Genomic DNA, 25,119 nt, shown 5'->3' with positions numbered 1-25,119 from the left:
TTTGTAAGATGAAGAGTTCTGCACTGCAGATTGGTCACATAACACTACTGAACTGTACACTTAAAAATGGTTAAGAAGGTAAATTTTATGTTATGTGTATTTCCCCACATTACATTTTTTACAAAATTAGGGCAATCTAGAATGCAGTGTTTTATAGGAGTTCATTTGAAGCCTTTCTTATGGTTATTGGGAATGAGGAGGATGTTGACCTAGAATTATTTTAAAATTTCAGCAGGAAATTACAAATTACTAAGAAAAATAGTTGGTGAATTTATAATTTTTAGTTATTACTTATCTGTTTTATCCTTTATTAAAATACTTCCATGGATGTAAAAATTCTGCAGGTAAAATATGAAAGGTAGATAAAGTGATTGGAAATGCTTAAAATCTGGCCTTTTTCCCCCCTCACTTACTGTATGGGATATAGCATGTCTGGCAGCCACACCAATTAATTCTTAGATGAAGGTCTGCTTTAAGAGATCTAGAGTATGAAGTGTCAGCGCTACAGAAACGGACAAAAGCACAGCTGTGCAAACAGAACAATTATATTTATTTGAAATTATATGTATTTTTAAAAAAGAGTTCAATCTCTAAGATTTCTATAGTTGACCTTTAAAAATCCATAATTATTTTATTAAAATTTAGAAAATTTTAGTAATGACTTAGCTTTCATTAAACTTAAAAATAGGAAAGGAATTAGTCCTCATCTCCAAGAAAATTCATCATTTCCACTTAAAAGTTTCTGTATGTAGAAATTTAGAATTTGGCATAGAAAACCTGCTTTCACTCCCACTTTAAAGCAGTATGTCAGCTCAAGATTTTATTTTAAATAATTGAAAGCTCAGTTTAATCTGACTTTTGATGTTTTGCAATACTTTCATGTTCCATAATAGCAGTAATATTTGAAAAGTAGTGTTTTCTTTCCATATCTTCATGTTATTTATTTGAATAACCATAATTAAAAGTAATTACCATCTGTGATTCTAATAATGCGTTTTGTTGTTTATACTTATCTTCATATAACAGTATAATTTTTTTAAATGGGGCTAACAATTGAAATTGCCCTCAACACACGTAGGTGATAGGGAAGTGAAATGCTATCTTTTCCATATCTATTAACCAAACACAAAACAAATTTCCTATTTGAGTTGCCCAGATCATGTGCAGTTAAAATTATTCCTGTATTGTTTGTAGTACTTTTAGCTGAAATAAAGTATGAAATGTGTAAACCCTGTATTTTAATTGCCAGGTATAGAAATCCTTAGCATTTTTCTGGCAGTCCTTTTTTGACGCTTATACCCCACTCAGTACGTTATAAGGCAGCAGAAGCTACAGCATGTTTGTGTTTACTTGGGGGAGGTCGGGTATAAGGATGAATGACTACTATGGCCCAGTACAGAAGTTTGTCATTGTGCTGATAGGTGGCTCCATGTTTAAATTCTGTCTACAGATTTTAGGTGCTTCCTTTTGTCCATTCAAGAATCTCTGAAGCAAAGATTTCATTTCATTCAACTGCATTGCTGGGAGAGCAGAAGTCAAATGCTTACCACAAGGGAACATTCTAGAGCTTCTCCCTTTTATACCCCTTTTTTCCAAATGAAAAAGAGCTAAAATATGTTGTATGTTTTCAAATCTCTATTCCCAAAATAGAACTAATTACAGAATCTTAAGTAATGGCTAAATTGATGTTTATTGTACAGTTCTTCATACTTTTCTGTATTTTTGAAGTTCTCATAATAAAATGTTGGGAAAAAATGGAACTGTGTCTTCTAGTAACCTTGTATACATTTCCAACAGAGTAGGGCATTTGGGGTGGTTCTGGACACCCACGAATTAGCCTACCCACTGGAGAGGCTGCTGGAATATTTAACCCTCCCAGCCACCAGGACCATGCTGTACCACCTCCTCATGTTGTTTACATCTTCTTTCCACTCTTTCTTCTCTCTTTCTCTCCTCGTTTCCTGATGCTTTTCAAAGATTTGGACCCTGCCTCTGAAAACCCATCAACATCATCTCTAAAAACATGGACCTTCCCCCTTTGCCCGACATAGAATAGAGAAGAAACCGAGAAGGCACTGGCATTTACTGTTTACCACATGTCAAGCACTATAACATTTCTGTTTTGTATTTTCTTATTTGATCCTCACAATAACCTACTTTATAATTGAGACTGAGACTCACAGAAGTAAAGGAACTTACCCTGAGTCACAACACCAATAAATGACAGAACTCAGAATCAAGCCCTCATCTCTCTCACTCCACATCCCATTCATGGTCTTTCCAGAATGCCTGCTCCCTCAGATACCCATATGTGATCAATCCCTCTCCACTACCAGAAATATCTGAGTGTCTTCCATGCCACCTGGAATAAAGTTGAGGATTATTGTTATTTGTCTTAGTATTCCAGCACCTAACAAATGATGCCTTGTGTTCACTTCAAAAAAGATGCAAACGAATGAATGAACAAGAGAACCCATAGTACACCAGGAATGGACCTTCCTTTTCAGTTTGTTACTGGAGAATGCCATGCAGACTGCTTTTTCCTTTTGAACACTATTGGGTCATGCCAGGAATACTTTTAATTGCTTTGCTAAAGGTAAGACAGAAAGGAATGACATTCTCTTCATAATCACACCAGTATCTACCCTATCTTACTGTCTTACCTTCTGTTTAGACTGAAAGAGCCATGTGAAGGTGGGAGTAGGTTGATGGTGGATGCCTTCAAATATCTCAGCTGAAGACTTCACGCATGCCGTACCACATTTTTTTAAGGGAAAATAACTTTAAAAGCAAATGAATCCCATATGATACTATGGAAATCAGTATTCAGACCACTATTTTCTGAGTATTATATCTGCTATCATCTATTTAATATGAAGAATTGGGAAATTCCTGGGAAGGACCAGGAGGTACATTAGTTTATCACCTTAAATTAATGATTCTAAATTCTTGGAAAGTATTAGTTTCTAGTTTGCTATAATCACAAATAATTCCCGCAAGGATCTCCTCCAACCAGGATATAAGAAGTGTGGAGTTTCTTCGTAAGAGAACATCTTGTGGTAGGTGGTCCTCTGTTCTGAAGAAGCTGAAATGACATTCTTCATTTATTTCATGAGCAGCCTATCAGGGAGAGCCTTGTTCTCTTCTGGTAAAGCCATCTTAACCCTGTTGATTCAACAAGTCAAATTGTTAGTGCTAATGATGTCATCTCATCATTAATTTGACTAAATGTATGATTTAGGATGGCTAAATTAATGAATATAATTAAACTATTAGAATTTAGAGTAGCATTCTCCATAAGGTCGATAGCTTTCTTTTTATCCTCTTCTTTCACCCCCCAGTTTCTTTCTCTTTACTAGCTAAAATTATTTCACTACAGTGGGCATCATATAAAGGTGAGTGCCCAAGCAGAGGGGAAGAGTTGGTACCTTCCATGTGTATGAAAACCCCACCTACCTCCTTCCTTTGACATCACTTGTGAAACAGTAGTTTACTTCCAACTTTGAGCCTGATCAGTTGACATTATGTTTTTTTTTTCCCTTCTCAGGTTATGTTTAGTGGGTTTATAAGAAAAATAGCAACAACCAAAAATGGCAATTTCCGAAGAGATGAGATGTCTTCAAAAACATGTAGGATTAAGATAGTAATAATATAAATTTTGTTGTTGTTTAAATAATTATGTGTCATTTCTACTTGCAAATGCTAATCTTGGAATATAATAATACCACACTAATTCAGATGAATGGAAGTGAAACTAAAGACATTGTTCAAGAAATGCAGATTTATTCTTTTAAAGAATGGTAGCACCTATAATTGTGTGAGCAAAAATGTTAACTGATAAAACCATATACTTGCTGGAAGGGTCTTGGAGGGACTCAGTCCACCCTTTGTGACCTTACATAGGAGAACTGGATGGTCTGAGAAGCTGTGTCTCACTTAAGGTCACAGAGCCAATTAATAACAAGGGGTGAGTGTTTAGCACAACCAGTCAAGTAATGATTTATTGGTATGGTTGCTTTTCATATGTTAGCAGTGGATATTACTGAAGTTCTTGGTATTTTTTTCTTTGAAAATATTTCTAATGAAATACGTGATTATCGTTTTTAAAGGCTAAATAATATAAAAACATTTATAACGAAAAGCAGCAGTCCCCTTCTACTCCCAACTTGTCCCTCAGAGTCAGTCACTTTCAACTTCCTTTTGATATTTACCTATTTTTCCAAGTAGTAATATACTTATTGCTACTGCTTGATTTTTCTGTCTATCCATTGACCTGCAAATATGGAGGTTGCCCAGTCATTTTTGCAGTCCTGTAATATGTGCAAAGCAGGGACGCCTGTAACTTTTTAAGTTTTTTTTTCATTCGGTACATTGTTTCTGTTTCTTCAGAGTTTTTTTCTGTCTGTATATTGGTCTGTTTCGGATTTTGTCTCTCATGTGGAAGGCTTTCTTCAAATATTTGGCTGTGTTTGGCTGTGTATTATTTAAGAATGAACTAAAAAGGTGTGAGAACTCTGGATGTGGAGGCAGATCTTGATGGTTCATCTCTGTGGAGTGATGAGGTGAGAAGCTGACTTTGTAATTACATCTTTTCTCTGAGGCTTATGCTTTTCTTTATGGCCTATGCTTTTTGTGATCTATAAGAAATTGTTGCCTGAACTAGAGTCACAAAGATTTTCTCTTTTTTTTCTGTAAGGTGTATAGTTTTTTGTTTTATGTTTAGGTATTTGATCTATTTTGAATTGATTTTTATATACAGTGTGAGGCATGGGTACAAGTTCATTTTTTGCATGTAGCTGTCCATTTGTTGAGCACCATTATTTGAAGACTCTTCTTTTCTCTGCCGAATTATCTTGACTCCTTTGTCAAAAACCAATTGGATGTGTGTGTGTAGAATTTCTGGACTCTATTCTGTTCCATTGATCTAATTGTCTATTCTTTCACCAGTATCCCACTGTCCAGATTGTTATATTTATAATAAGTCTTGAAATCAGATAGTAAATCCTTCATCTTATTCATCTTTTTTAAAAATATATTTATTCTAAGTCCTTCATTTTTCTACAAAAAGTTTAGAGTCAGTTTGTTATTTCTACAAAAAGCTTACTAGGACTTTGATTGAGATTATGTTGAATCTATAGATATTTCAGGAAGAATTAACATCTTAAATATCTTGCTTCTTCCAGTCCATTACCATGGTATATCTTTTTACTTATTTAGGTTTTCTTTGATTTCTGTCATCGATACATTGTAGTTTTCAACGTATAAATTTTTATATACACTTTATTAGAGTTGTCCCTAAGTATTTTGCTTTTTGATGCTATTGTAAGTCATATTTTTGTTTTATAAACATCTAATTCTATATAAATATTTTTCACATTTTTCTGTATTTTGAAACCAATAACATTTTTTTGAACCAATAACATTTTTAAGTGTTTCATATGTTCCTGGAACTGTGCTTAAGGAGCCTAGTGGCTGAACTTGCTCTGGTGATGGGAGATTTTTGTAAGTCATATATTTTTAAATTCAGTTTTCAGTTGTTCATTGGTAATATAAAGAAATACAACTGATTTGTATATTTTGACCTTATATCCTTGTATCGTACTAAATTCTTTTATTAGTTCTAATAACTTTTTGTACACTAGTTGGTATTTTCTGTTTAGACAAACACATTGCAAATAAAGGTAATTGTATTTCTCCCGGTCCAAAGGACCATATGAATTTTATTTCTTTCTCTTGCCTTATTGCATTGGTTATGGCCTCTAGAACAGTGTTGAAAACATGTAGTGAGAATCAACATCTGTGTCTTGTTTGTGATTTTAGGAGAAAAGTATTCAGTATTAAGTGTGATAATGGCTGTAAGGATTCCTATTTCTTATAGATAAATTTTGTGATTTGCAACTTGAGGGAGATAAGCCTGACAGCTGCTGGTGCTTTGGGTCCTGATTGGCAGAAGAAAGCTGGAGGCCTCACTTCTCAGTATGTGAGGGATGCTGCTTTCCCCACTAGTTCTTGTTGCCCACTCACTCCCAGTGTCCAGTACTAGACCTGGTGCCTAACTCCTGTTGGCCTGGAGGAATGCCAGTGCCCTGGTTTCCCAGGGATGAGGTCGGGATCTCAGTCCAGCCTTTCTCCCTGTTGATATAGCGCCAGTCCTTACTATCTGCTTGTTTCAGGAATCTGGTACTTGTTCTTTTCAGCCTTTTACACAGCATTTAGATTTCTGCTTCCTCTATGCAAAGTTCTTTGGCTGTCTTCTCCCTACTTGTCATCTCCAAAGTGAGCTAACATCCCATTCTCTGATGCTGCCTCTTCTGTTCTCTGTGATTTTGTGAAGATATTTATATCTCTCTACAGACAAATATGTGTTCAATTGGTTATGTTTAATTTTCTGGAAAAAATTTTAAAGAAATTTATTTTTCTGAAGTAGTTGGACTTTTGGTATGGGAGGGAGTTGATATCTATTTTCCTCCTATAACTTTGATTAGATTACTGGTTTTGTTAGCAAATGCTTTCAGAAGAATCAAGGGTAAATTTTGGTGCAAAATAAAATTTATCCTAGCTTCTGAAAACTTCAGATGTTCTATATTCATCTCCAATTAATTATATATTGAGTATAAGTTCTTTATTTAGGAATTAGTATTAATTTCTGTCATGTTTGTTATCAATCTTTTTTATGTTGATTAAAAGGAGTTAGCAATAGGGGATTATTTAGTATATTCAAACCAAGTTTTTATAAAAAGTGTTTCTAATTGAATGCCATTGATTCTTTGTAACCCAGAACCAGTGTTTCTCTCATTTAGGCCAATCTCATATTTGCAAATCAACTTTATACCTAGGATGGAGCACATACTCACATATATAAAATTCTGCCCCTGACACCATGTACTCCCATTCCCCAAAAGATGTTCTTTATTACTGAATAGCTCTCAAACAGACATAGCTTACTTAATGTTTATTTTGCTCTTTGAAATCAAATTTCTTATTAGAGATAAGAATCATTGTTATCAGCAATCTCTAAGGCATAGGCTATCCAATATTCTCAACTCATTCACTCAGATCAGGCCCAAAAACACAGAAGCAGTCATGCTCGTGGAATTTGAATTCAGAATGAGAGTTTGTGAAAACAATGAAAATGCATTTTCTAGCTCCCACTTCCCCAGATTTTTCCAGTTCATTTTACTTTGTGAGTTAGTTTGCACAGTGGGACATTCCCTCTTTCCCTTAGTTACCTCTGGTAGGGAATGTGGTATTATCCAGACAGACTGGGGAAGTTGACTAGATACTAAAATGTAAACCATGTTAATATTATATATAATTAAAGACCAAAATAAGCAATTTGGTGTTTGTCACTTGCCCTGTTGCTTTGTGGGGGAAGTATTCACTTATGTCATCCCTTCAATAAACCTTGATTGCAGAGGATGTACTGTGTAAGGCCATGTGCCAGGTGCTGAGAACCCTGTGGTCAAAAAGGAATGTGAGATCCTGCTCTTCCAGAATTTAACATTCTAGTGGCAGAGGAAGAGAATTAAAAAAGAACTGGTGGAGATGAGTAGTAGGAGGGAAACAAAAAACAGAGGATGAATGCTACAGGGAGGGGCTGCTTGGGCTCCTCAGAGGTCAGGGAAAGCCTTTCTGAGGGGCTCCCTTTCTGGGAAGATGGAGGTGGGAGGGAAGCTCTGCAAAGAGCCCTGGACTTGGAGGATGATCTCAGATTTACTTAACCAGCTACATGACCCAGGGGAAGTCACTTGTCTGAGGATGAACGTTCTTGTCTATAAAATGGGAATGAAAACACATGTTCAGCTTCAAATGGTCCTATACAAGTCTCAAAGGAGAGAATTTTTTTAACTGGGCAGCCCTTTAAAATGAAAGGCTGCTATTATGTTATCCAGCAGCATGAACCTCCCAGCCAACTAAAGGATATAACTGTATCTTTAAGACTTACTCTAAAGCTACAGGAATAAAGACAGTGTGGTGTGGCCATAAAGAAAGGCAAATAGATAACGAAACAAAATAGTCCAGAAATAAAACCAAACATGTGGTCAGTTGATTTCCAATAGCGTTTTCAGGCAGGAATTCTTTCCTGGAATTTTCAGGGACATTGGTATGTTACTCCAAATCATGGGAATAATCATTTGAGAAATTAGGATAAAGGGAAAAAATCTGGGAATTAAAGTTCAGCCATCAACATATGCATTACTAATTCAAATGAATCTACTGACATGAAATTGAAAACCAGAGTGGAGTCAATATCAAAGGTTAAGGTAACATTTCTGAAACCAGGACAAGAGCATGTAGAAGAGAAGGAGCCATGATTTAGTTAGTTAGTCATTCTTACTTGCCACTGTTGCTGTGTTATAAGTGTGTGTTTGTGGCCCTATCTGTTAACAGTGAGTCATTCTTACTAATAAAAATATATTAATGAATATATACACATTAGTATATTTGAATAAATCTTGAGTCTTCATAGATGGAGAGCAGGATGACAGCTGGCTGGGGAGAGTTAGGGGGTGAAGGGATTGAGCAGAAAGGAAGAAGGACTCATGGACATGGACAACAGTGTGGTGATTGCTGGGGGGAAGCAGGTATAAGGGGACTGGATGATAATGGAGAAAAATACAATAAAGATTAAAGTTAAAAAATTGTAAAATGATTGACTAAACTCTTATTTTATTAAAATACTGTTTTCAAAATTCTATTCAAAAAAAATTCTGCAATGTTGTTTCAAGAAATATTAAGTTTTTCATGCTGTCCATAAATTGGCAATTTTGAAACATGATTCTCTTTGCCTTGCTAGGATATTGGAATGTTATGTTATCTTTCAGTAGAATCCAATTGTGTTTCAGTGTTTAAATATTTGCTGTAAGCAACTGTTCTTTGTAAACGTGTTTGCAGAAGAAACGCAAAGACCAGTTGTAAATATCATTGTGGAATACTCCAGTGTGAAATCAGCTGATCTAAAATCTGAATTAGGGCAAGCAGTATCAATTTTAACAACAAAACCAAAATCAAGGTAAGCAGACAAAATATTTTCATTTCTAAAAACAGGAAATGAGTTTATATGAAACAATATGTAGACTAATACCCAGTTTGTATTAGCTTTGGACATACGTAGAACAATTTGAACAAAATCAGCACAACATGAAAGAAACTTCTACACCTGGAATATTTTTCATAGGACAAATGTTAGCAATTAATGTTTGTGTGTTTTAAAATCTCATTTAACAATAACTTTTAAATAGTAAGTATTTGTGGCATCTTTCAGTGTTTAAATGATATTAATTGGGCATCCCTTTGGGCTAATGTTTTAGTCTTTTAATTTTCCTATTACTAAATGCCTATATCAGGTAGAGATTATTTATTGAAGTATATAATTTTGTCACAGTATATTGGTTCATAATGATAACCCATGCATTTATTATTATATCTTGTTTTACCAAACTACCCTCTGAAAATTTTAGTATAACCCTAACACAGAAAAGTGATTCACTGTTTTATGATAACCCATTATTATTTATTTTATTTATTTTGAAAGATTTTATTCATTTATTTTTAGAGAGGGAAAGGGAGAGAGAAGAGAGGGAGAGAAAAACCCATGTGTGGTTGCCTCTTGTGTGCCCCCTACTGGGGACCTGGCGCGAAACCCAGCCATGTGCCCCAGACTGGGAACCAAACTGGGGACCCTTTGATTCGCAGGCTGGTAGCACTCAATCCACTGAGCCACACCAGCCAGGGTCCATTATTATTTTAAAAGACTTAATAAAGTACTATTAAAATATACAGAATAATTTATGGGTTGGGAATTTGCATTTCTTATTCTCATATCCTGAAGATTAATAACTATTGGGACTTTGGAAAATTAAAATTTTCTGACAATGGTGCCGGCGATCCAGTAGGCATGGGTTAGTTTTGTTAACAAATAGTGCTAAAACAATTGGATAATGGTATGCAAAAAATGAACTTCCACTCTTAGCAAACTTCAAATGACTTGTAAACCTAAATGTGAGAATTAAAACTGTAATGCTTGTAGAAGAAAAGATAGGGGGAAAATCTTAGTGACCTTATGTTGTGCACTGAACTGCCTCTCTTCCTCTCCCCTCAAATTCATACGTTGAAGTCTTAACCCCCAATGTGATAATATTAGGAGATAGGGCCTTTGAGAAGTAGAGTTAGATGAGGTCGTGATGATGGGGGCCTCATCATGGGATTCACACCCTTGTAAGAAGAAGAAAAAAGAGAGAAATGGCTCTCTTCTACCATATACAAAGCATTGCTGAAAGAAATAAGAGACTTAAATGAAAAGAAATTTCATGTTCATGAATTTGAGACAATATTAAGATGTCAGTATTGGCCAAAGTGATCAGCAGTCTGTGTAATTTCTATCAAAATCCCAATGACGTTTTTTACAGAAGTACAAAAATCCATCCTAAAATTAACATGGAATCTCAAGGGACCCCAAATAGCCCAAACAACTTTGAAAAGACACAGTTGAGGGGACTAGCACTTTCTGATTTCAAAACTTACTACAAAGCTGTGGTAATCCAAACACATAATGTGGACCAATGGACTAGAATTGAGAGAAATAAATCTACATATGTGGTCAGAAGATTTTTAACAAGGTGCCAAGACCATTCAATGGGGAAAGGACAGTCATTTCAATAAATTGGATTATCTGGATACCCACATGCAAAAGAATGAAGTCAGACCCTTGCCTAACACTGTATATAAAAATTAACCTAAACTGGATCAAAAACCTAAATGTAAAAGCTAAGATTATAAAACTTTCAGAAGACAGCAAAGGAGAAACTTCACTTCATGCTATATGTACTTCATGAGAGGTATGTGAACCTCTCATGTATGTGGGGTCTCTGACTCTCGTTTGTGGGGTTCCCATATGTACATTTGCTTATTTTTTTCCTGTTGATCTGTCTCTTGTCAACACATTATTAGACTAGCTGGAAGAACCTAGAAGTGTAGAAAATTTCTTTCTCCCCATAGGTATTTGTACATTCATGCTCATAGCATTATTCATAGTAGCTAAAATGTGGAAGCAACCCATGTACATTGACAGATGGATGAATGTATCAGCAAAATGTGGTGTATCCATACAGTGGAATATTATTCAGCCCTAAAAAGGAAGGAAAATCTGACACATGAAACATGGATGAACCTTGCTTGACATTATGTTAAGGAAATAAATCAGTCAAAAAAGACATACTGTATGATTCCATTTATATGAGATGCCTAGAATAGTCAGAACCATAGAGACAGAAAGTAGAATGGTGGTTGCCAGAGTTGAGGGAGGGGAATGAGGAGTTATATTTTGATGCCCATAGAGTTTAAGTTTTGCAAGATGAAAAGAGTTCTAGAGGTGGATGGTGGTCATGGTTCCACAACAATATAAATGTATTTAATAGCGCTTAACTCTACACTTAAAAATGGTTCAGATAATAAATTTTATGTTTTGTGTATTTTTCCATGGTTTAAAAAACAACTCAGAAAAGGTTTTTCATGAAAGTTCATAGTATTACTACTTTTAATAGCAAAAAATTGGAAGGAGACTAAATGTCCATCAGCTGGTAAGTGAATTGTGGTATAGGTATACTATGAAAGAATACTACTACTTGGTAATCAAAGAAATGAAATACTAATACTTCTAGCTAGTGGCTAGTTCTCAGAGTATTATGCTAAGTGAGAGTCAAACACGAAAGGCTAAGTCTGTATGATTTCATTCATATGAACTCCTAGAAAAAGCAGAATGATAGGGATCTCAAGCAGCTTTATACTTGCTAGGAAAAGGATTGAGCACAAAGTAGCGCAAGGAATCTTCTTTTAATACTTTTTTTTTAATCCTCACCCAAGGAAATGTTTTCATGCCTCCCATATGTGCCCCAACCAGCAATTAAACCATGTGACCTGCCTGGGAATTGAACCCTCATCCTTTTGGTGCATGGGATGATACTCCAGCCAACTGATCCATCCAGCCAGGGCCCCCAGGAATCTTTTTAGAGAAAGAGAACTGTTCTGTGTCTTGATTGTTGTAGTGCATAACATGGTTATGTACAATTCCTCAGATTAACCAAACTGTACACTTAAAATATGTGAACTTCATTGCTTGCAAATAATACTCTAATTTAAAATAGAGGGGAGAAGTTTCATGGAGCAGCCATATTTTTGTGGTTTACAGAAGGAGACTGTGAATGTGACCTTTCTATTAGCACAGTTTTTCTACTAAAAGGAAGAAGTTAATGGCGAGTTTTGCAGAAGTTGTATGTAGTTTCTGCTTTGTTAATAATATCTTACAGCAAAATTCTAAGTTTGACCAAATTCTCATTATAACCAGGATGGCTTATCATTTGCATTCCCTGTATAAATACTAATCAAGGTTTAATGTTCAGTTTTGACATACCAAATTGTGTCTGACACATTTTATTTTTTAATTAGTCACCACTTCAGTAGATTTAAATGTGTTCTTCATATTCCTAATAAAATGGCTTACTTCATGCATTATAATTTTGCATACAAAATGAGCTCAAGACTAATGGGAGGTTGGTTTTGCCTGATCTCATTTTGACTTTTGACCTTTGAAATCAATCCATATAGGAGTATCCTCTCTCTCTCTCTCTCTCATGCACAAGAGAGAGAATGTCCATACATAATACATAGACACCCCCATAGACAACTGTATCTTTAAAGTGTATAAATGTTGTGCCATGTATAATGCGTACTTTCTGCCCAAATTTTTGTGGGAAAAATAAGGATGCACATTATACATTGGAAGTGTAACTCTGGTTTTGTAATTATTTGCTACGTAAAATTTATTGTACCGTAATATGTTAAAAAAAGAAATGCCAAAATTCCTTTATAATATAAAAAACAAGTATCTAAATATAAATAAAAAATTGAGTTAAAAAACTAAAATGAAAGATTTTCTTCCTGAAAAGTTTGGGTCAAATACGTGGGTGCACATTATATGTGGGAGCACATTGTACACTGCAAAATACGGTAAAATTTTAGCCCTGACCGGTGTTGCTCAGTTGGTTGGAGCATTGCCCTGTAGACTGAAGGGTCATGGATCTGATTCCATGGACAGCACATGTCCAGGATGTGGGTTTGTTCTGCAGTTGGGACATGTATGAAAAGGTAGCCAATCGATGTTTCTTTCTCACATCAATGTGTCTCCCTCCCTCTCCCCCTTCTTTTGTCTCTAAAAGCAATGAAAAAATGTTCTTGGGTGAGGATAAAAAAAAAATATTTAAAGCTTTAAAGGTAGTAGCACTTCATATATCTGGTTTTCAATGTATAACAAAAACTATTTTTAAAAGATTTTATTTAGTTATTTTTAGAGAGAGGGTAAGGAAGGGAGAAAGAGAAGGAGAGAAGCATCAATATGTGGTTGCCTCTCATGTGCCCCATATGGGGGGCCTGTCCTGCAACACAGGCATGTGCCCTGTCTGGGAATCGAACCAGCGACCCTTTGGTTCTTAGGCCGGCACTTAGTCCACTGAGCCACACCAGCCAGGGCTAATAAAAACTTTTTGATGTAAAACACTTAAGCTATATACGATATAATACAGCTTTTCTTTTTATTAGAGAATGATAGTTGAGATTTTATGTTGGTGTGCATAGTACATACATATATAAATACATATTGTTAACCCATGGCCACTGGTGCCAATTCAACAAAACAGGAATCCCCAATTTGGGGTGCAGTGAAAAAGGAAACTTTATTCAGTGCGAAACAGCTCAAACAGCACAGCTGTGGGGAAACAGTCGTCAGTGGAAAGGGAAAGTGGACTTTCAGAGCCAGAGGGGAGGTAGGTGGATTATACAGACAGAAGTCGCCTGTCCCCTTGGGCACTGATTGGTCTGTCCTTATACAGATGAGGACTTGAAATCTTGGCAGTTTGATTGGTCCAAAAAGATACTTTCCTGATTGGTCAGAATTTGTTGGTCAGTGAAGATGTTGATGGAGATACAGCCGTGTTGTTTTGATTGGTGGGGAAAGCCTCAGTCCTGTTGGTTGAAATAGGATTCCAGGAACTCATTTATAAGGGCTGGCTCAGATGGCAGAAACACAGTGCGGGCCGGCAGTTCACTACAGGCTTTTCAGTGAAGTGCATTTTGCGTGAAAGGCCTCTGTGCAGAAATAGCTGCTAGGCTTTGTTTTTTTAAATTTGATCCCAGTTAGCCACCAGTGGCCCTTTTTAGTGGGTATCTTTTCCATTGTCCACGTATGCAAACATGAAATGTATTCATTTCAGACACATCTGAAGGCTTTCTCAGGCAGGATGTCCCATAAATAATAGCGTTTCCTAGAAAGGATTCTTATTTGAGAGTACAAACTATAGATTAGGAACTAAGAAATACATTCCAAAATAACAGAAAATGTTTATGAAAATGCTTTGTAATCTTAAAAGGTATATATAAACAAGACCCTTCCAGAGGCAAGATTGTATTGTAGCATAGTCTCTAAAGCATTGTAGACTCTCCAGATGTTTGTGTAGAGGAAACTTACAGATTCATGGGCCTTGCTGGGCAAAAATACCACAGTAACCTATGGCTAAGATAAAAACGCTGTGTTCCAGCAATTGCCTATAGAGTCATTATTTGACAATTAATGCTAAAATTAAAGAATCCCATGTTTAGAGCATATCCACCTAACATTTGACAAAAGCATACTCCTATAAAGAAATAACATTAACATGACCTCGGAAAATGGTCCCTTGTGTTCCCTCAGTCAAGCTCTATTTAATGCCCCTCCCCGACCCCGTCAGTCTTCCGAGATTTTTCCCATACATTAGTTTAAGCATTTCTGGAATTTCATATAAATGAACTATGAAATACACACTCTTTTCCATTAAGGCTTTATTCACTTAGAATGTTTTTGAGATTCATCTATGTTTTTACAAATATCAGTAGTTCTTACTGCTATTGCTGCCTTGTATTTTGTTGTATCTATGTACCACAGTTTGTCTATCCATTCTCCTGTTGGACACCTGCACTGTTCCCCATTTTTATTTATTATAAATAATGATGGATGACTAAAATGCCCCCTGAGACAGACAAACCAAGTGTTACGGGGAGCAGGAAAGGAGAGGAACACCAGGCAGAGGAGCTGGGGAGCATTCTCAAGGCTAGTGGTATTTGAGCAGGAAGAATGAGCAGTAGGGTCCTGGCACAAACAGCAACATTGAAATGGGGGATACAGGGTGTATGGAGACTGATAAGCTCTCTGAAGGGATGGAGGATATATGCGAAAGCACATGTAATGGGATTCATTAAGTGTAATGCATACTTTCTTTTCGACTCGACTGCCTGGCGGAAGATAAGGCTAGAAAAGCAGGTTGAGACCCAGAGGACAGCGACTCCTGGATGGTATGCCAGGCAGTTTAAATTTAGTTTTGTGGTGGAGAGCCATAGAAGTTTTTGAGCTAGGAACATCTTGATGAAATTTCTGCTTTGGAAGAAGTTTGGCAACATTGGAAGGAATGGCTTTTAAGGGAAGGGAGACTGGAAAGAAGAGGAGAGGGAGAGATGAGCCAATTAGGATCCTGTTTTGAGGCTGGGGCATGATAGGGAGGGCCCACAGTAACAGTGGGTGAGGAAAGAGCTGGACTGGTGGTAGATAGAAATAAAATGGGCAGGACTGGAGGCTGTTGGAGGCGGCCCAGGGGACACACTTGCTAAGTTGGTAGAATACTGATCAATGAGGGGTGCATTTCTCTGAAGGAGTAGGACTCAGGGACAGGTGGCTGGCTTCAAGGGTGTGAGCCAGGGTGGCTGGATAGGCATTCAGTTATAATGGTCAATGCATTCTCTTCCTTGTTTTAATAGGTTGACAATATATTTATTAGTTATGTATAAACACACACACTTCAGTCCTAGATGGTGTCATAGTAGGTATCAGAACATATTCAATGAAATTTACTTTTCCTTATTTGTTATACATCATGTTTCTCAATAAAGTCTTTTTACTTTTAATTTGAAAATAATTTCAAATTTCAAAAAAGTCACGCAAATATTGTTACTGAGCTCAAGGAGTTCACTGCTTTGGGTGCTGTATTCGAGATGTGGTTGTCACAAGGTGGTTTTATTTACTTACAGCAAGTAAAGGAATGAGGGGTTCATATTAAAGGCCCTGGGTCTTTGAAAGAAGGCTTTGAAGGAAGTATCTATATACACTATTTGGTCAGTTCTTCCTTTCAGTTTACTACACTTACCTGGCTGAGTTCCTCTGAAGTTCATCCTATTTATTGCTGCAGCTGCAAAATACTGTGCTACATTTTAACATTTAGCAAGAATAACATTTAGAACTGCCCAGACCTTGAGACCCTTGTCCTATCTAACAATATTATAAAGACAGCATACACTCACACACACACTTTGTCCAGGTTCACCTGTTGTTAACATTTTGCTCCATTTGTTTTCTGCTTTCTATACACAAGCTTTCTTCCTTCTTTCCCCCTCCCTCTCTCTATCTGTATATAGCAGGTCCTCATCATTTCTTTCAATGTTGTTTCATTATAACGTTGATGAGAGGCCATAGGAACTTAACTTCTGTTTATATCGGTTAGCCTATGGTAAAATTGGATTCATTAAGTGTAATGCATACTTAAAGTCAGTTTGCTTAAAGTCATAGAACCTATAGACATCGTTAAGTGGAGGCTTACTCTGTGCACCCACTCTGTATTGCGTTCTCTCCCTCCCTTTCACTTTTCTCTCTCCTCCTCCCTGCCCACGCCCACCCCTCCACCAACACTATTACTTTTTTCCAAACCATTTTGAGAAGAAGTTTAATACGTCATGGTCCTTAATCCCCAAATATTCTAAATAAGGATATTCTGTAATATAACTACAGTACAGTTATCAACCTTGGCAATTTAACATTGATCTAATATTTAATCTACTGTTCATATCTGTTGTATTATTTGATCTAATATTATCTTTATAGCTTTTCCACCTCCAGGATAAGATTCAGTCGCTATAATATGTTCCATGTAGCTTTCATGTCTCTTTAGTCTTCTTTATGGGGTTTTTGAAGAACACCAGTCCTGCCACACACTTTTTTTCAGTAAGATATTTTCATTTGGGTTTGGGTGATATTTCTTCATGATTACATTCAGGTTATACAGTCTTGACCAGAATACTACATAATTTAGTAACCAGAGATTTTTGGTTTTGTTTTTTTTTACATGTCACATTGAAAAATATTCATTTCCTAGGGAAGGCTTAGGTAGAAGAATGTTGAAAGTGGAATGAGTTGATTTTTTTTAAGCTTTTTGTAACTGGGGGGCTGTAATAAAAACTCTATTTGTAAGACCCATTTAGAAGAGACAGGATTCATACTGGTCATGTGATCTCTTTTTATAAGTTTATATTTCAGGGAACATATTTTATTCAGGAAAAATTGGGACATATAATCTGATTTAATTCAACATGTCAAATCCTGTAAAGCTTTAAAAACGAAGCCAGGTTTGATGATACATTTAACACCTTGCGGAATAGGAGAGAATGAGGAAGGCAGGGTACACCCTGGACGAGTGTTCGGTGCATGAGCAGCGTGAGAACCGAGTCGGGGCTCCTCATGTCCTGCTGTGTGGCCGTGAGGTAGTCATGAAGGTAACAGTGCCAGCTTCTGATGTAATGTCATCAAGACCATTGTTTTCTTACGGTAGCTCTGCTAAAATAGAGACCAGGGATTTTCTTTAAACATTTGTTCTTTAAGCACTAAAAACAGCTTAGATTTGTATATAGCTCTACACAAGCATAATGCAGAACCTTCTTCTGAATAAGCTTGTCATGGGTAAACTTTTAGACTTCAGTTCATAATAAGGTCTTAACTTGCACATAGAGGCAGCAACTGCCATATTTTTTATTGCTAGTTAAGTGTTAATGGATTAACAATATTAAAATATTTTTGTAAGCTGGTCTTCCTGTTACTGTGAACACCTTTCATGTTGTTTCACTGTTTGCATTTCAGTCTTACAGCTGCCAGCACAGTAAGAAAGAGAAGTCTGAGTCCCAATCAAGCAGACACTGGCTCGGAGGCCAGAGTATCGGAAGAGATATCTGACCTTGAACTCAAGCAGACAGAGTCCTGTGCAGAATCTCCCTTGGAGAGAAGGAAAAAGACTAAGAAATTTAAAAGAATGAAGAAGGACCATTCTCCAGCAGGTTTGTATCGGCTCTTTCTAAAGTTCTAGAGTTGTGCACTCTTCAGTGCTCCAGAAACTCATATTTTGTGGGAGAAATTACAGCAGGGCTTCCGTTGGTGGCAAGGCCCATATCTTGTTCCACAGGACCAGATGTTGTTAGGACCAGTTTAAGTAATTTGAGGAACCCCTTAAAGCCATGGCTCTCAACAGAGAAGGGGAATTAGGGTGGGATGGTGGTGGGGGCTCGATGGTTAGTCCATTTGGTACCTTCTCTGCCTTCTCCATGGTTTAGAGGGTTTGCTGATGTGTTTAAAGTAGCCTCTGTATTTTAAATGTACATTTAAGTTTGCACAGAGGCCTACTCCTACACATGCTATTTTCAGGAGCAGTTTTCACTGTTCCCCCCAAAACCCAGGCAGCCTGGATTTCTCTCATAAGCAGAATTATATAAGGAGCAAAGGAAACAGGAAATTAGCACATGTTGAGAGCTTACTATGTGCTGGATGCTGTCATAGGAGTCTTTTTCTCTCCTTATTTAACTTCATTCTCACAACAGCCCAGATGTAGGGAATTACTGCCCTTGTTTTAGTGATTCAGGTATCTGGGCTCAGGGAGGTGGAGAAACACATGCAGGTCCATGTAGCTACTAGTAAGCAGCAGACCCAGAGGTGAGCCCAGCCCACCTGAAGCCGAAACACACGTCCTCTCTGTCACCCATTTATGCTCTAGAAGGTCCATGGCCTAACCCAGCCCTTCGTACCAGGCTCTATACAGGGCTGGAGAGCAAGGGAGGGAGGGGCATGCCTGTCACATGCGGCCATAACCTGGTGAGGCAGCAGTCAAGGTGACAGTAATGACGGCTGCTGACTGTTCGCCACGGGTCTGCATGGATATCTAATGCTTAACAGAAATTCTTTTTTAAATGTATTTTATTGATTATGCTGTTACACTTGTTCCATTTTCACCCCTTTATTCCCCTCCGCCTTTCACCCCCCCTTAGTTCATGTCCATGGGTCCTACATATAAGTTCTTTGGCTTCTCCATTTCCTATACTATTCTTAACCTCCCCCTGTCTATTTTGTACCTACCATTTATGCTTCTTATTCCCCATTCCCTTTTCCCCATTCTCCCCCTCCCTGCTGAAAACCCTCCATGTGATCTCCATTTCTGTGATTCTGTTCCTGTTCTAGTTGTTTGCTTAGTTTGTTTTTGCTTTTTTTTGTTTTTTAGATTCAGTTGTTAATAGTTGTGTTTGTTGTCATTTTACTGTTCATAGTTTTTGATCTTCTTTTCCTTAGGTAAATCACTTTACCATTTCATATAATAAAGTCTTGGTGATGATGAACTCCTTTAACTTGACCTTATCTGGGAAGCACTTTATCTGCTCTTCCATTCTAAATGATAGCTTTGCTAGATAGAGTAATCTTGGATGTAGGTTCTTGCCTTTCATGACCTGGAATACTTCTTTCCAACTCCTTCTTGCTTGTAAAGTTTCTTTTGAAAAATCAGCTGATAGTCTTATGGGAACTGCTTTGTAGGTGACTGTTTCCTTTTCTCTTGACTTTTAAGATTCTCTCTTTATCGTTCATCCTGGGTAGTGTAATTATGATGTGCTTTGGTGTGTGCTTCTTTGAGTCCAACTTCGTTGGGGTTCTCTGAGCTTCCTGGATTTCCTGGAAGTCTATTTCCTTTGCCAGATTAGGGAAGTTCTCCATTATTTTTTCAAATAAGTGTTCAACTTCTTGCTCTTCCTCTTCTTCTGGCACCCCTATGATCTGTACATTGAAATGTTTAAAGTTGTCCCAGAGGTTCCTAAGCTTCTCCTCATTTTTTCAAATTCTTGGTTTCTTCATTCTGTTCCAGTTGAATGTTTATTTCTTCCTTCTGCTCCAAACTGATGATCTGAGTCCCAGTTTTCTTCCCATCACTGTTGGTTCCCTGTGCATTTTCCTTTAATTCACTTTTCATAGCTTTCACTTTTCCCTCTATTTTGCAACCATACTCAACCATTTTTGTGAGCATCCTGATTACTGGTGTTTTGAACTGTGCATCAGATAGGTTGGCTATCTCTTCGTCTCTTAGTTGTATTTTTTTCTGGAGCTTTGATCTCTTCTTTCATTTGAGGTATATTGTTTTGTCTGTGTAGGCCTGTTATGTGGTAAGGGGCGGAGCCTTAGGTATTCATCAGGGCAGGGCAACCCACAGGGCTGCGTTGTGGTGCTGTATGGGGGGGTGGGTCTGAGAGGGAGCAATGCCACTTGCTCAGCTCTCTGGCAGACTTTCAGTCACTTCCTCCACTACCCACAAGCAAATTAGGCCCTTCTGGTGCTGATTTCTGGGTGGGTGGATTTGTGTATATTCTAGGACCCTGCGGGTCTCTCCCAATGAACTCTCCTGTGAGGCTGGGAGTTTCTTCTTCTGCTGTAACCCCCACAGGTTTTTTAGTCAGAGGTTTTGAGGCTTTATTTTCCCTGCACTAGAACCCTGGGCTGCGTGGTCTATCTTGCTCCCCAGTTGTTCCTCCCAATTTATCCACATGCAAATGTGGGACCGCCCTCTCCGCCAGCCACCACCTCTCCCGGTTCACCAGCAGCCCACTTGCCATGAGTCCTCTCCACCCCAGCTGCCCATCTCCGCCCCTCCTACCGGTCTGGATGAATGTTTCTTCTTTAACTCCTTGGTTGTCGGACTTCTATACAGTTTGATTTTCTGGAAGTTCTGGTTGTTTTTTGTTTTTAAATTTTTTGTTGTCCTTCACTTGGTTGTGCGAGGAGGCATGGTGTATCTACCTATACCTCCATCTTGGCCAGAAGTCAGAAATTCTTTCATTTGGATATCTGAAGTAGTCACCATGGGCCCATTTACAATTAATAAAACAGAGACCTGAAGGATTATCTGACTTGCCCAAGGTCCTGGAGCCCTTGATTCTGTCCTATAAGAAAGCCGGTGCTTATAAGCACAGTTATGTATTATCTGCTCTGGATAAGAGAGGCACCAACCTAGCCGCCATTGTTCCTTCCCTGTACCTCTTACATCATGACAGTTGCCATGCTCAGCGGAACCAGTGATCAAGTTGAAGGTAGTAAAGCAGTGGGACTTGACTCATACCCAAGCTAGGAACTTGTGTTTCAGTTAATTCCTTTTTTTTGCATGTGGTCCAGTATAACTGTAGGGAGTTTTCTGCATCTCATTGATAATGAAATCAAAAAAGCAGCAAAATGTCACGTAAGCTTTTTGTACAGTATGCTCAGACCTAACTTAAATGAAAACTTTAAACTGTTATTTGAAACCTGGATTGTATATTTGAGCTGTCTCTTTGACTCGGTAGATCTCCTTTTACTTGCCTCCCTTTCTTTCCTTAAAATAAGTATTGGAGAAGTTTTTAATCTGTAACATACCGAGTCTTCATCTGTGACACCTTGTTACCCCTGCCAATTCTACCTGCTCACATGTTAAATATTAAATGTTAGTATAACTTTTAGAGATCACCCTGAGCATTCTTTCCTTCATATCTCATTCTCTTTTGAATTTTTCAGCTTATCTGTTACTAGTCAGGGACAAGATTTGAGTTTTTTCCTTCTATCTCAGCATATCTTAAAGGTATTAAAATTAAAATACCTAATAATAGACTGCATTAATAGATTAGCTCCTTTTATAACTTCCATCATTTTAAGTGAAAACTTTATATGAGTTATTTGGGGTTTTGAATTTATAATACCATCATTAAAATAGGTTTTTTCCCCCTCTCCCATTGACAGTAAAGCTGTCACTGCTACAAGATGTGAGCTAAAAAAAATGATAGATTTTGTACTTCATTGTCAGTGCTGCTAAAAAGGAGAGAAACATCTTGACAACTTTTAATTGAACTAGAGAACTTGAGAGAATTGAGCTTTCTTTTGGAGCACCGCTCCCCGAGTAAGACCTTCCAGCAGTGCCCAGGCAGAAGTGATGGACCCTTTTCAGTTGGTTTGTTGTGTTGAGTCCTAATAGTATTAGCAGGATGTAGGTCAAGTGATCAGGTACTGGAGCTTTGAAACAGTCAACTTTGACTGCCCAGTTACTTTAATAAAGTCCTGTAATACTGAGGGTACAAAGGCCAGCCCCCGTGAAGGGTCTGTGTTCCATCCACTCTCATGCTCCAGGAGCTGCGAGGGCCTAGTCTGGGTGTTGGCTGCAACTGTGTTGGAGTATTTGGTATGGCATGGACAGTCTGTCTTACGGAGACAGGTTAAGGTGTCAAGTCTGGGCTCTTCTACTGGGGAGAGTATCTTGACAGGTACTCAGGGATTCACAGAGGTGTGTTGGGTGCCCAGCACTGTCAGTGAAGGCATGAAAAAACATAAAAGGTGGTGCTTCATCTCTAGGGAATTTTCTCTTTTCCAAGGAGGAAGTAGCGAAAAGGAAAACGACAGAATGTCATATACCGTGACAATCCTGGGACAGAGGAGGCTCAGTAAACCCCACACAAAATAGTACCATTTTTCTTAGTTATACATTTAAATATCTAGGGTACCTGAAGAGTTGGGTATTAGATCCCTTTCTAGATAACAAAATGACCCAAATTACCATTTAAGTTTAAATAATAATACCAGACATTGTGCTAGAATGTCCTTAGTTACCTTGTTTAATCCTTATAAAAACCCGATAAGGCATACATAATCAATTTCTATAGGAAACCAAGGCTCAAAGAGTTATAAACTGGCAAAGTCAAATATAGCTGGGGGTAGAGTGGGGTGCTGTCTGGTCCAGGGCCCGCACGTTGCACACTCTGCAATGTGTGAGGTTTAGAGGAAGCAAAGGACTCTTTATGTACAAAGGTGAGTGTTTCTGGCAGCTGTTCTGGATCAGAAACAGTTACCACCCTCGACTTTCAAATGATGAAGTCATGTGATAAAAATCCAAGAGACCACTCTCCTTTGAAGCTCCTGTTTTATGTACATATTATACACTTAGTAAATATTTTTCTCTTAGGCTTTGTTGTTTCTATCCTGTCTTCAAGAAGCAAATGTATACGCCCCCCTTTCTATTTATTATGATTAGTGTAGGTTGGTAGTACTGTCTACTTTTCCTCTGAGGAATTCAAGATACATTCTCAGTTGGCACATAAAGGAATACAATTTTCTATGCCATTTATGCTGGAATAAACTGTCTCTGGGAAGTGTTCCCCAGGCAGTGTTTAATAGGTGGGCTTCCATAGCACACTTGTTCTTATGACTAAGTGAATAGTGTCCCCAGGGCCTGGAGAAACCCAGCCTCACCTGCGGGGCCAAGAGGAGTGGCCTGACGCTGAGCAGACTGGCTACTCTCAGAATGCTGATGGACAGTCCAGTGGCTGGAGGTTCCATTGGCACCTTGTTAGACAGCGGCCGTGGAGGAACACCAAGAGACATTGACTGTTCCTGTTGAGTATCTTGTTATATAATAGAGACATTGCTCCAAGTCTTCCTCCCCCTTGCATTTAAAACACAACACATTAGACCTTTAATTGTTTGCCAAGAACTGTGAGTTGTATCGGAGTCTTGACTAATCATTATAAAAATTTAGAATCTACTTAGAGCAGCAACCTCCTCATGCTATTACAGGTCTCCTCAGAGTCAGAAACCAGATCCACAGTTGTTGCTGTTGGTCATCGGAGCTATCTGGCTGGGAAAGTCCAGTGACCTCCCAAGGAGCTTTGTAATTACTCAGTTAAAATGTGGTTTCCAGACTAAATGTGGCAAACGGGGTGTGTGCTGTGCTGTGCTGTGCTGTGCTGTGCTGTGCTGTGGGGCAGCTTGCTCAGCACATTCGAGCCCTCCTGGCAACCCTCTGGGGCCCCTATAAGCCATCCAGGGGCAGCTCTGCCTGCTGGGCGTGGGAAACCACCCTGTCACCAGGCCCTTTGGAGCCTTTCCTAGTTAAAAAGTTCACATGGCACCCCGAGGGATCCTTCTGAATGCAGATTTCCACTCTGGAAAAATGATACCACATAGCGTGTTTCCAATGTACTGTGTAGTTTTTAGATTCTGTTTTGGATTCACCTGAGGGAAGAGATGTCTTACCTTTTAGAGTTCCTTCTTCTCCGCTGTAGTTGGTGGAAAGATAAGAGGAAGCAATCACCTCCTGTGTTGACCACTTTTTAATTTCTTTTGTTGTTTTGGTTCATAAAAATAATGTGTTCACTATGAAAATCTGTAAAGTGAAGAAAAATAGGAAGTTACTTGCTACTCTGTTAATGTGTTTTACTCTGCCTGTCGTTTTTATACATTGCTGGCATCATGCTCTATGTAGTTTAGTACCCTGTTTTTGTCCATTAAAAAACCCCAAAAAACTCTTGGCCAAATAATTTTTATAAAAACCCTCACCCAAGGATTATGTTTATTGATTTGAGAGAGAGAGAGGAAGGGGGAGAGAGAGAAACATCAGTTGGCTCCCCACCCTCTCCCCCACCAGCATGCACCCTGACCAGGGATCGAACCTGCAACCTTTTGGTGTATGGGATGACACTCCAACCAACTGAGCCACCTGGCTAGGGCTCTTGGCTAAATAATTTTAACTATCAGCATAATGTTTTACATTAAAATTTTGTTGGATTTAAAAAAACAATTTCAATCACCCAAGGATATGTTTTTTTAATTGACTTGAGAGAGAGAGAGAGAGAAACATCTATTAGTTGCCTCCCGTATGCACCCTGACTGGGTATTGAACCCACAGCCGTTTCCGTGCACAGGACAACGCTCCAACCAATGGAGCCACCGGCCAGGGCAGATTTTGTTGGATTTTTAAAATAACATTCCTAATACCTTTTGCAGGTCAGCTTTGTTAAGGTACAATTTTTGTACAATAGAAGTCATCACTTTTAGATGTACAATTTGATGCTTTTTGAAAACTCACTTAACAAGGACTGTAATTGAGATATAGACCAGTTCCATCATTCCAGAAGACTCTCTCATACTCCTTTGTAGTCAGTTTCTACCCCCAC

General features: G+C 38.1%; 1 protein-coding gene across 2 annotated transcripts in view; it reads left to right on the top strand.

The window, feature by feature from the left end:
- The window catches only part of PARN (poly(A)-specific ribonuclease), a 169,268-nt gene that overhangs the window by 139,783 nt on the left and 4,366 nt on the right, over nt 1–25,119 (top strand). Inside the window, exon 23 of one of the 2 annotated variants that reach the window (XM_024571510.3) lies at nt 17,984–18,177. In XM_024571510.3, coding sequence (XP_024427278.1) covers nt 17,984–18,177 — 194 coding nt within the window. Of the gene's footprint in view, nt 1–1,450; nt 4,353–17,983; nt 18,178–25,119 lie in introns of those variants that run through there. The other variant, XM_024571511.3, reaches the window with a different exon arrangement.

This window comes from Desmodus rotundus, chromosome 1 (assembly GCF_022682495.2).
Source record: "Desmodus rotundus isolate HL8 chromosome 1, HLdesRot8A.1, whole genome shotgun sequence".
Taxonomy (NCBI): Eukaryota; Metazoa; Chordata; class Mammalia; order Chiroptera; family Phyllostomidae; genus Desmodus; species Desmodus rotundus.
The sequence above is the reverse complement of the archived record's forward strand: the minus strand, read 5'-3'. Positions and strand labels throughout refer to the sequence as shown.